The 12,630-nt window shown below is 41.7% G+C and overlaps 1 protein-coding gene across 12 annotated transcripts in view; it reads right to left on the minus strand.

Moving 5' to 3' along the window:
- Positions 1–12,630, minus strand: part of SPIRE1 (spire type actin nucleation factor 1) — a 210,893-nt gene that overhangs the window by 15,258 nt on the left and 183,005 nt on the right. For all 12 annotated transcript variants that reach the window (XM_061170319.1, XM_061170314.1, XM_061170312.1 and 9 more), the window contains 2 exons: positions 12,307–12,479; positions 3,008–3,095 (listed from right to left, as the gene is read on the minus strand). In XM_061170319.1, the coding sequence (XP_061026302.1) occupies positions 3,008–3,095; positions 12,307–12,479 (261 nt within the window). The remainder of the gene's footprint in view (positions 1–3,007; positions 3,096–12,306; positions 12,480–12,630) is intronic.

Raw genomic sequence — 12,630 nt, forward strand, 5'->3', positions numbered from 1 at the left:
AGAAAACAAAAATACAGTTACAAACCATTGTTATAATAATATTAGCTTTCATAATTGCCCATCTATTTATCTTTATTGAGATCTTCATTTCTCCATATGGCTTTGAGTTACTGTCTAGTGTCCTATCATATCACCCTACAGGACTCTGTTGAGCATTTCTTGAAGGGAAGGTCTAATGGTCTTGAGTTCCCTCAGCTTTTGTTTATACGAGAATGTCTTGATTTCTCCCTCACTCTTGAAGGACAGTTTTGCCAGATACAGGATTCTCGGTTAATGACTTTTTTCTTTTAGCACTTAGAATATAGTGGCCCAGGGTCTACTGGCCTCCAAAGTTTCTGATGAGAAGTCTGCTGAAAATCTTACTGAGGATCCCGTGTGTGTGATGACACTCTTCTCTCTTGCTGCTTTCAAGATTCTTTGTCTTTTGAAATTTTGAATATACGGGTTTCCCCCACTATCTGAAAGAGTATTCCTATGAATCCTTTCATAAACTGAAATGGTATAAAGCAAAGAAGCAAATACCTTAGGACACCTCTTGCTAACGAATGCACAAAATAAATCAAGGTAAAGCACAGATGCTCACAGACACAGTTCAAAGTTATGGTGGCCTGATGCAAAGGCTGAACACTATTTTTTTTTTTTTTTAGAAAATTGGGCTGGAGATTTAAATTTATTTATTTTATTTATTTTTATTTTTGGCTGCATTGGGTCTTCGTTGATGCACGCAGGCTTTCTCTAGTTGCAGTGAGCAGGGGCTACTCTTGGTTGTGGTGCACAGGCTTCTCACTGCAGTGGCTTCTCTTGTTGCAGAGCACAGGCTCTAGGCACGTGAGCTTCAGAAGTTGTGGCATGTGGGCTCTAGAGCGCAGGCTCAGTAGTTGTGGCGCACGGGCTTATCTGCTCTGCGGCATGTGGGATCTTCCTGGACCAGGGCTCGAAGCCGTGTCCCCTGCATTGGCAGGTGGATTCTTAACCACTGTGCCACCAGGGAAGCCCTGAACACTATTTTTGCTTTTCAGCTTTTTTTTTGGTAAAAGCAAAAATCCTCTGCTGATTTCTTTCAGTTAGTGAAAACAGGTACCAATGTAGGTCTTTTGTAAAAGTGAAGGGACATAAGGTGAACTTTTGAAAAGCAGGGGATACCTGTAATGTGTCTTGGTGTGGGTCTCTTGACTTCACCTCAGTTGAGCTTCTTGGATATTTATATTCATGTCTTTCATCAAACTTAGGAAGTTTTAGCCATTATTTCTGCAAATATTCTGCCCCTTTCTTTCTCCTTTGCTCCTGGGACTCCCACACGCATATGTTGGTCCATTTGATGGTGTTCCACAGGTCCCTTAGTCTCTGCTTTTTTCAATCTTTTTTCTTTCTATTCTTCAGTCTTGATCATTTCCACTTGCTAATTCTTTCTTTTGCCTACTCAAATCTGTCTTTGAATGCGTCTAGTGAATTTTTCATATCAGTTATTGTACTTTTCAGCCCCAGAATTTCTTTTTTGTTTCTTTCTAGGTTTTCTCTCTATTGATATTTCCATTTTGTTCACACATTGTTTTTTTCAACTTTCTTCACATCTTCCTTTATTTCTTTGAGCATCTTTTAAATTGTTGTTTTAATGTCTTTGTCTAGTATATCTGTCATCAGGTCTTTTTCTGGGACCTGTTTCTGTTATTTTGTTCTTCTGAATGAGCCATACTTTCCTGTTTCTTTATATTCCTTGTGATTTTTTGTTGAACACTGAACATTTGAATTTATCAATGTGGTAACTCTGAAAGTCAGATTTTCCCCTTCCCCAGGGTTTGTTGGGTTTTGTTATTGTTTTTGTTTATTGTTTTTCTTACTGTTGAAGGCTGATCTCTGAAGATCAGCCTGAGGTGTAAACTTAACATTTCCTCAGGTCTTTTATGAGCCATTCCCTGGGCATTCATAGTCACTTTCTAATTCTCCCATATGCATATGCCATTGTTTTTGAATGTTCTAGGCTTTTCACTCTTGAAAGGGGAAACATGAAAAATGAAGGGGTGGGGGAAAGGCACCAGCCCTTTAAATCCCCTGGAGATGACTTCAGCTAGAGGGGAGGGGGTGAAGCTAGCAACAGTGCAACAATGGCTGCCTGCCTCTTTGCACCTTTGAAATCAGAAGCAGTAATCAGCAATCAGAGGACAGATCCCCAATATTTGGAGGACAGGGTCCTTTTTGTCCACCCTGGCTCCTGCAAGCTGCTCTAAGAACAGCACACAGCTGCCTGTCATGTGGCTGGGGGTGGGGGATGAGTAGCTGCCACTGTGCTACGAGCTGAAATCTACTGAAATTAACCCTGGAAGTTTTAGGCATTCAACAGACTCCAGAGTTCCAAAAATAATTACATCAGACAGATTCTACCACTACAATTATTGTCTAAGTGGAAAGACAAATTCCGGTGCCTCCTACTCTGCCATCTTCCCAGAATCCTCCCCTGTAATATATAATTTTTAATCCTTTATATTGATCTTATAAATGAAAAGATTACCAATAGTATTTTTTTAAATCACTTAACTTTAGATTCTGTATTGCCTGAAGAGTTATAAAGGTGTTTTTTACTATCTACACATGTACGTGGGTAACGATGTGTGTGTGTGTGTGTGTGTGTGTGTGTCTGTGTGTGTAGGGGGGATGATAACAAGTGTGATTATTCAGAGCTTCTGGCTTAAATTTAGATAAGGAGGTAATTAATCTAAAAAATACATACAGACAGTTGACCTATTCCCTACAACTATTATCTGTAAGCCCAAAGGTGACTGATCTGTTATAAGGTGAGAATCTGAAACCCAATTGCCAGTTTAGCCCTACCTTATGATGTCATTCTAGGAAAATAACAATATTTCTCTTCCTGACTAGTGAAATGCCAAGGTTAGTTCTTTAATTAACTAGTTACCCCAAATGACAACAAGGCACTTTGGGATTCCCTTTTTTAGGTCAAGTATGTTTTTTAAGGCATCTGACACTAGTTCTTTGTACTACAAATACTCACTCTTCCTTGTGGACACAGCCTCCAGAAAGGGAGCTTCAAGGAAGGAGGGAGATGCACTGCTGCTGGCTGACCTGGGCAGAGTTTCTTCCTGAGAATGGCACAGGCAGACAGAGAGAGAGAGAGAGAGAGAGAGAGAGAGAGAGAGAGAGAGAGAGATCTCATGCTAATTAATAATGTTCACTCATAAATATTTAACATGAGGCACCAAATTTTAATGTCAAAGCTTCAAGGCAAGTTGGAGACAAGCTAGAAGGGATCTAAAATTAGACATGTCTGGGTTGTGCCCTGGCTTTGTCCCTCATTAGAGAGATGTGACACTGAGCAAGTTTCTTATCTTAGTTTCATAATTTCCATAGGTCACTGCAAGGACAGATCTGAGAACACATTTAAAATGCTTACCACATTACCTAGCACACAAGAAATGGTGATTAATATTATCATTAGTGGAGTATTTAACACATTTATAAAAGTAATAGACTTGGAACCCCACAAGGATAGATGTGGTGTATCTTGTTCATCGTTGTTACCTAGTACCAAATCCATCACTTACTAAGTAATGAATAAATATTTGCTGAATGAATGAAAAATATTTCATGAAATATCATATGAATCTAGAAAAATGTCTGCATTGTGCCAAATAAAGTTTAAATTCCTATTACCAGTGAGAAGAGACCTTCTTAATTTGTTTTAGACTATACCAAAATAAAGTATAATATTTATTCATGAAAAATTTACTATTTACTACGTGACAGGGGATATACATTAACTAGAAGACAACTTATTTCCATAATATGTATAGAAAACTGCTAAATATTTTTAAATATACAAGAAAGTTAGGTTAATATATTAATCTATGACTATGTGAAACAAATAGTGAAAATTCTCTCTGACCTACTTAGTTAAGGTGACTTTAAGAATTAGCCATTCACTAAAAACTGGCTTTACCTAAAACCTACTGCTGAAAGCATTAGTTTTGAACACGCCTCACTACGAAGGATCTGGCCAAGGAACAAGAGAAGAAGAAAGCCTTGTAAACCACAAAGTCCAAACAAAGCCAGTCTGAGCAGCAACCTCTGCATTCTTGATACTCACCACCAAGAACAAGCCAGGCAACGTAAGCAAAGCCTCACCCCAGACGCGCTGGAGGTCACACAAGTCTCCAGAAAAGCCAGCAAGAACTAGCATAATCCCCTTCTGCTTATGGAAGGTCAAAAAGGAAATAAAAGCTAAGAGTATCTCATAGAGAAAGAAAAAAGGAGTCATACCAGGACTTTCCAGTAGTTATGAGGTGGGAGCTAGAAACAAACAGCAGAAACCATCCCCATCGCACATATTTCAGCCAACCTTCCCTAGAATCATTTTTACAGCCTAATTTCACATAAGTCTGAGACGTGTCCATGCCTTGCACCCCACTACTTACTGGTCTGAAATCCTCCCACTGAGAACAGCCAAGAGCCTGTCCTGGGCAGGCAGGGCGGATGCAGGTCAGTGCGGGAGACAGGGCCATTGCGGGGATGGGGTGTGGCTCAGGGCCTCTTGGGATTTGCTCCCAGAAGCTGTGGTTGGTCCTCTGGCCCTGCATGCCCACCTCAGGCAGCTGCACCCACTTTCAGACTACTTGAAAACTAATCCTACCATTAAAAAAATAAACTCAAACTGGATTAAAGACCTAAATGCAGAGGAAAACATAGGCAGAACAGTCTTTGACGTAAATCATAGCAATATTTTTTTGGATCCGTCTCTTAAAACAGGAAGTAAAAGCAAAAATAAACAAATGGGACCTAATTAAACTTAAACTTCCTTTTGCACATCAAAGGAAACCACTGACAAAATGAAAAGACAACCTACTAAAGGGGAGAAAATATTTGCAAATGGCATGACTGATAAGGGGTTAATATCCAACATATATAAACAGTTCATACAATTAAACATCAAAAAAAAAAACAGATTAAAAAATGGGCAGCGCAACTATACTTCAATAAAAATAAATTAAAAAAAAAAATAGGCAGAAGAACTGAACAGACATTTTTTCAAACAGGAAATGCAGGTGGCCAACAGGCATGTGAAAAGATGCTCAACACTGCTAATCATCAGGGAAGTGCAAATCAAAACCACAATGAGCTATCACCTCACACCTGTCATTTTGATGTCAGAATCGCTATCATCAAAAAACAAAAAAAAACCCACAAATAAATGCTGGAGAGGATGTGGAGAAAAGGGAACCCTGGTACTCTATTGACAAGAATGTAAATTGGTCTAGCCACTGTGAAAAACAGTATGGTGATTTCTCAATAAACTAAAAATAGAACTATCATATAACCCAGCAATTCCACTCCTGGGTATGTATCTGAAAAAAACAAAAACACTAATTCAGAAAGATACATGGACTCCAATGTTCACAGCAGTATTATTTACAGTAGCCAAGATATGGAAGCAACCTAACTGTCCACCAATAGATGAGTGGCTAAAGAAGATGTGGTATATATATATACACACACGCACACAAACACACATATACATACAATGGAATATTACTCAGCCATGAAAAAGAATAAAATTATGCCATTTGCAGCAGCATGGATGGATTTGGAGGGCACTGTGCTGAGTGAAATAAGTCAGAGAAAGGCAAATACTGTATGATCTCAATTATATGTGGGATCTAAAAAATACGACAAACTAGTGAATATAACAAAAAAGAAGCAGACTCACAGATATAGAGAACAAACTAGTGATTACCAGTGGTGAGAGGCAGTGGGGGAGGGGCAATAGAGGGGTAGGGGATTAAGAGGTACAAACTACTATGTATAAAATAAGCTACAAGGGCTTCCCTGGTGGCGCAGTGGTTAAGAATCCGCCTGCCAATGCAGGGGACTCGGGTTCAAGCCCTGGTCCAGGAAGATCCCACATGCCATGGAGCAACTAAGCCCGTGTGCCACAACTACTGAGCCCGCATGCCACAACTACTGAAGCCTGCACACCTAGAGCCTGTGCTCCGCAACAAGACAAGCCACCACAATGAGACGCCTGCGCAACGCAATGAAGAGTAGCCCCTGCTTGCCGCAACTAGAGAAAGCCCGCGCACAGCAATGAAGACCCAATGCAGCCAAATAAATAAATAAATAAAATTTAAAAATAAAATAAAATAAGCTACAAGTATATATTGTACAACGCGGGGAATATAGCCAATATTTTTTAATGAGTATAAATGGAGGATAACCTTTAAAAATTGTCAGTTACTGTATTTTACACCTGTAACGTATAATATTATACATCAACTATAAAGTATTTACTTTATAGAAAGAAAGAGAGAACGGAAGAAAGAAAGAGAGAAAGGAAGAAAGAAAGAAAACTAATCTTCACCAGGATTAGTTCCTGCCCCGGAGGAGTCACGGAGACGCCCAGAAAGGAACCAGGGGGCGTGTGGTGTCCCTGTCATGTCCACTCCCATTGACTAAACACTTTCTGCCTGGCTGAGGTGTTTCAGTGGGTCTCTGACATCTCTTAACATTAGTCTTTTCTACGGCCTGGTCTGGTTTCTGAAATTTGCTTATTTGTATTGTCTGATCCAAGTTACTAGTCTCTGACACTAAGTTAGGCCTTTTCTAGTTCTATGTCCTGACCAGTGACTCTTAAATCAGGTCCTGGATGCAATGAGATCACTGTCAGAAGTCCCGCAGCTTTGCTCCCAGGGTGGTGCTGTCACTGAAGGCCGCCAGAATCGTCTCAGATGCCAGCCTGGGCACCTAACTCACTTAACAGGAAGGAAAATCTCCCTCTTCCTGAAAAGAATCCCAGTGAAGGCACAGATACAGCTCCTTTGCTTAGCTTTCCTACTGAAAGCTTTGATATAGCTCCAATCAAAGCTTATCTTGACTTCTAAAATGCTACTTGGGATAGGCTAGCAGAGGTTATTAAAGATAAGCAAGAAACACTGAGGTTTAGAGTTTTAGGAAGAGAAAAAAAAAGTGATGGAAAAAGATCTGGTGTTGGGAGGTCTGGTTTAGCAGGGATTCTGCTACTGAAAATTTGTCTGACTTTTTAAAGTTGGTCTCTATCTCTACTAGGGGCTCAGTTTTCTCACTGAAAAGTAATGACGTTGAACAAGATTTCTAAGCCCCTTTCCAGTTTAAGTTATTTTAAATTCAAGCATTCTCATATACTGCTAGTTGGAATACTAGAAAGTTTATGAGATATGCAGATTTTGGAGTTAGACTTGGGTTTCAAATCCGTCTCTATAATTTACTCTTTAACAATCTTAGTTCAAAGACAACACCTTTCTCTGTGTCTGTTTCCTTATCTTTTATATAAGGATCATAGCTACTTCTAGGGTCTGATCAATTTATAATACCTAAAGTATAACATAGAGTTGGCTCAATAAAAAGTAGATATTAGAGCTTTCTTTAAGGAACTTGGCAATATGTATCAAAAGCTATAAATATGTACATTCTTTCACCTAGCAAACATTCTTCTAGAAATATCCTGAAAAATAATTCAAAGCAAAAATGTATCATAAGGATGTTCACAATATTATTGTTATTTATAATAACAGAAAACTGGAAACAGCTTAAATGTTCAAAAACAGGGAACTGGTTAAATATAATATGGCAAATTATTATGATAGAATACCACACAGATATTTGGCATCATGTTGAAAAAGGATTAATCAGATGGGAAAATGCTCATAATATTTTGTTAAGTAAAAAACATGGGTTAGTTCCAGTTCTGGCAAAATGGCAGATTAGATAACCTATTCCTACGGCCTCAAGCAGGTTATAAGGTCTCTGGGTCACTACCAATAGCCCAGTTTCACAACTAGAAACTTTTAAAGACATCAATTCAAGCTTGTAGTTAATGCTGATTATTTAACTATTATAATTTAAACGCACAAAGCTGCTGGGTAAATCTAAGAGAAAAAAAAATCCCTTTACTGGTTCTGCAACTGGAGGTCTCCCTTCACAGAAAGGAAGAAAATGCATTTCCTTGATGGAACAAAGGACGCAGGGCATTAAGAAGACTGAGGGCAAGTCATCATCTCATGGCTCTGAACAGGATTAAGGAGTTTTTCTTTCTAAATAAAGCAGCTGAGTTTATGTTGATAAAGTAAATAATCCATTAATATTCCATTTCATAAGAATATCTGACATAATAATATATTGACTCTTTACAGGGAAATTCACTACTCAATGGGGAATATTTAGACAGGAACCTGTTCTTTGTGATAATTTGGGCCCAAGTTTAAGTTAACCTCCAAGACAGCAAGGGGCAACAGGAACTTTCTGGTGCACAATGGAATCAAATGAAATATGTCTGCAGAGGTGAGCAGAGCTGCTACCCTGGAATGGTGGCAGTTACCTCTTAGCATGAAGTCTCTGTGGAAGAGAAAATTAAATGAGATCATGTATGAAAGAGTTCACCATACAGTCGGTATTCTGGTGGCTGGAAGGGTTTTTTTGGTCTGTTTTTATTTTTGTTTTTGGCCACGCCGCATGGCTTGTAGGATCTTAGTTCCCCAACCAGGGATTGAACCCAGGCCCTTGGCAGTGAGAGCCTGCAGTCCTAACCACTGGACCACCAGAGAATTCCCCTGGAAGGTATTTCTTAAACCTGAGGGAAAAACCTCCGGTGGAGAGACTGCAAGGCCAGCAGGAGACGTGTGATCGTGCACAGCAGCACTTCCTCCAGGAGTGAGTACGGTGCCCTGTCCACAGCGGGACGAGCTCAGTGTCAGGCGTGCTGGGACTTCCTAGGGGACACTTCCTCTGAGAATGGAAAAGGCATGAAGATGGGGAGGTGGTGGGGTAGGGAGCGGAGGGAAGGGCCTAGCCCCACCTCCATTTCTAGCTGACCCGCCTCGTACTTCTACAGCTTTGATGTGAAGAAAAAGTTTTGGTCCTTAAAAAAAATTTTGGAAGCCACTAAGTAAATGGGAGGGAAGGAGGAAAAATGGGGAAGTGGTGATAAAATTGAGGGGATGGAAGAAAAGAGTAAGACCAGCCTTTTCTGAGCTTCTTCGTTATTTGGCCTCCACTGTCCTCCCACTACAGGCCTGAGTCTTAAGTCTTTGTTCCTGTGCAACCTCCACCAGGAATGCTTTAGACAAGTCAGAGAGGCGGGGTCGGTCCGCTCCTCCGCCCCCAGGGGAAGTCCACGCCAGTAGGGGAGAAACAGGAGACCGGCTGTGATGTGGCCTGGCACGTGCCACAAACAGCGGAAGCCCTCTGCCCACTGCTCTCCTCGCCTGACTCCTCAGCCCAGGTCCTCCCTCTCCTTGAGGCTTCTCCAGCCCCCGGCCCCCTGGTGGCATCACACACGGGTGGCTCAAAAGGTGCCTGGCAGGCCACGAGCACTCACCAAACACGTGTAATGACTCAGTGTACGCTTATTTCCCATTTGGATTATGAGCAAGGGGACAAAGCCTATCGCACTGCTGTCCCTTTACTGCTTACTGAAGGCATTTGGTAAATATATGAGTGGAAAAAATGGAGAGGCATTGGAAAAAAAAGAAGTTGGCGAAAAGGAAAAATAGGAGAAGAGTTAAAGAAAAAAGTGTGAAAAAACGTTACTATAAAATGTGAATGAAGACACTGTGCAATGTGATGTGGGATGTATCTGTCTTAGTATCTATAGCCATTTTTATAAGTGAGCAAATAGGACCAGAGATAAATCAGTCTTGGTTTAGGAATTCCCTGACATCAGGAATTCATTAAGGTGGGGAAAAGAACACCCACCCATCAATTTAGAGAAGGCAGGACTCCTCAGCCTCTTTTCCGCTTTCATACTTATGGGCAGAACTGCCACATTCTGGAGCTGGAGGAGACCTCAGATGGAGGACATGGTGGTGGCAGACACAAAGGGACCTGTCTTCGTGTCCTGTCCACAAAGCAGAGCCAGAGCCCACGGCACGTTCCTGACTAACTCACACTGTAAGGAAACCCGGCTTGAGTCTCAAGGTGCTTCGTTCATGTCTATAGAAACATCGGTTAATTATCAGGCTTTACAAGAGACATTTTTCTGAGTTGGCTTTAACCAGTCGGTAGATAATCTTAAAGAGGCTAAAGTTAAGAAAGCTTTTTAGGATGAACACAACTAATCTACCACAATTAAAGCCGAGTTTCATCAAAAGAAACTCTACGGAGCCTCAGAGAAGGCACCAAAAAAAAAAAACCTCTACTGAAACTTTATCACAAAGCCCAAGTTTGAAATATAGCTGTTTAAAATTAAAGGCTTCTGCTCATCTGTGTTTTCTAAATTTTAAAGTTTGAACATATTTAGAAGTTTTAAAATTCTATATTCAGAAGTTTAAAAAAAAAAAAGGAATGTAAGGCATTCTCACATTCAGCATCTTTGCCCTGCCCCTCCTTAGTACTTTAGAGCATCAGCTGTAAGGGAAGAGGACAGAGGGGTGTGCTTGCTCCAGTCCTGGCCCAGGACCATTCCCTCTGTTCCAGAAATCAGAGGTTCCCACCTTACTCCCAATCATGGGAGCCATGATTGCCCAGGCCTGGACCAGCAGCCAGACAAAGACCAGGCTCAACACTTCTCAGCACCGTATTTCACACTCCTTTCTAACTAATGGGCAGGCACGCAAACACAGCCTCGCTCTGATTAAGAGAACTGTGTCTAGCAAATCATCTCAAGATTTGGATTTAGGGCATCAGCACAGTATTTTCACGAAGAGGAAAACTAAGACAACTGCAGAGGCTGCCCACTGCCCTCCTCATGGCCTGGGCATTCTAGCTCAGGGCAGTGAAGGACGAAGAAAGGACAGGAAGGGGGTCCTGGACACAGGGGACGGCGCGCTTCCTGCACCGGACACAGGTGCTTCCAACAGACTCTGCGAGGGCGGCACTGGGGTCGGCACCGTCCAGCTTGGTCACCTCCAGCCACACGTGAGAACTCAATGAACTGAGTTTTACATTTATTTAATATAATTTACATTTCAATCATCACAGTTCTAGTGGCTGACCACTAGATCTTCTTTTAATTTAAACTGTTGTTCTCACAGGTTAGCATGAATTTCTTTAAATACGTGAGTGTCTGCTGGGGATTAGGAGCTGGGAATATAAGGTGAATTCCGCACCTTCCCTCCTGGGAGCTTGCACTTGGTGAGAGAGAGAAATAAATGGACAATTATATTACAAAGGGTCAAGTGCTCTAACACAACAGACGGATCAGAAGGTTATTATGGAATCGGAGAGGAGCTGGGTGTAGGCTGCACGCAGATGCACAGAGCGGAGCAACAAGGGAGTGAGCAGGAAAGAGCAAGGGGCCCAGTGGGGCTGAAGGGTAAACTGAGGCAGAGTGATGTTGCAGGCACCAAATGGCACAGGCTCTGACGCAGCTTCTTCAGGGACAGGAGTTTAGTCCTGTAAGTGGCAGGATGCCTTCAAACGGTTTCAAAGACAAAGACCCTGGTGGTATTTGCAAGATGGAATCAGGGAAGCTAGGAAGAAGGAAGATAAGATATGACTGATGAGAGAGCGCATGCACTGAATTGGGCAGTAATAAGAATACTTCTTTACTATTCTTGAAGTTTGAAAAACATTTAGTGGCAAAATTGTTATTACTGATATTGCTGGATGAGGTGTGGAGACCGGTGAGGGCGTTATGAGAGAATAACTCCTCAAGTTCTAACTTGGATGAATGAGGAGAGAATGGAGCCAGCAACCGAGACAGCAGACAGGAGACGAGAAGCCTGCTGTGTGTGGCGTGGTTTGGCAGGGGGCTGGGAAATCATTTCATTTTATATAAGCTGACTTTGAGAGTCGGGTAGTGGAGACATACAATACTGACGCTGCAGACAGAGGCTTGCAGAGATCTGGGAGCACCCACGTCAGGAACAGGAAGGATCTGCAGGGCATGGGCGCAGTGTTGGGGGACTTGTCTGTTGGTGTTACTATTACAGAAAGAAGCTTCAGTATGGATGTGTGTGTGTGTGTTCTAGAGAGGGAAGAATCTATGAAGATGTTTTTCTTTTTCCTTCCCCAAAACAAAGGGAAACATATTTAAGAAAATATAGGTTTGAAAACTGTTGACTTATTTTAACCCCACTGTAATCTAAGACTACGTATGTATGTCACAAGTTATTCTATAAACTACAGCCACTGTATTGGCCTTTATTAAATTACAGTAAGTAATCCACTGTTTCATTTCCTGCTAAATGAATGAATTTTAAACCTAACTTTAATTGACTGAAAAATGGGAAGAGATTAAGTAACAGCTGGAGCAACACGAGGACCGGTCGGAGGGCGCTCGCCTCCTGACCCCGAATCGGGACATGGGGGGCCGCGGGGCCTCACCTCCGAGTCAGAGCTGTCCAGCTCGGCCAGAGTTGGGGCTTTGAGGAGTTTCTTCCGCTGCACAGGCACCTGCTGTGCGGCACCTGCCCCATTTTCTCTTGACTGTGACGTTAAACCTCCATTCACCATCGATGATTCCAGGACATTCTTTGGAGATTCAGGGGTAGCTACCTCTGGTAAAACAAAGGTGAAAGCTTACCTTTTCTTGAGCACAGAAAGGTAATCAGTGAACCAAACACACTTTTCCAAGTACCTGAACTTGGAATCACACCCGAGGTGATACGGCATTTCTACGTCATGCAAATACAACACAGACGCTGGACA

This window comes from Eubalaena glacialis, chromosome 15 (genome assembly GCF_028564815.1).
Source record: "Eubalaena glacialis isolate mEubGla1 chromosome 15, mEubGla1.1.hap2.+ XY, whole genome shotgun sequence".
Taxonomy (NCBI): domain Eukaryota; kingdom Metazoa; phylum Chordata; class Mammalia; order Artiodactyla; family Balaenidae; genus Eubalaena; species Eubalaena glacialis.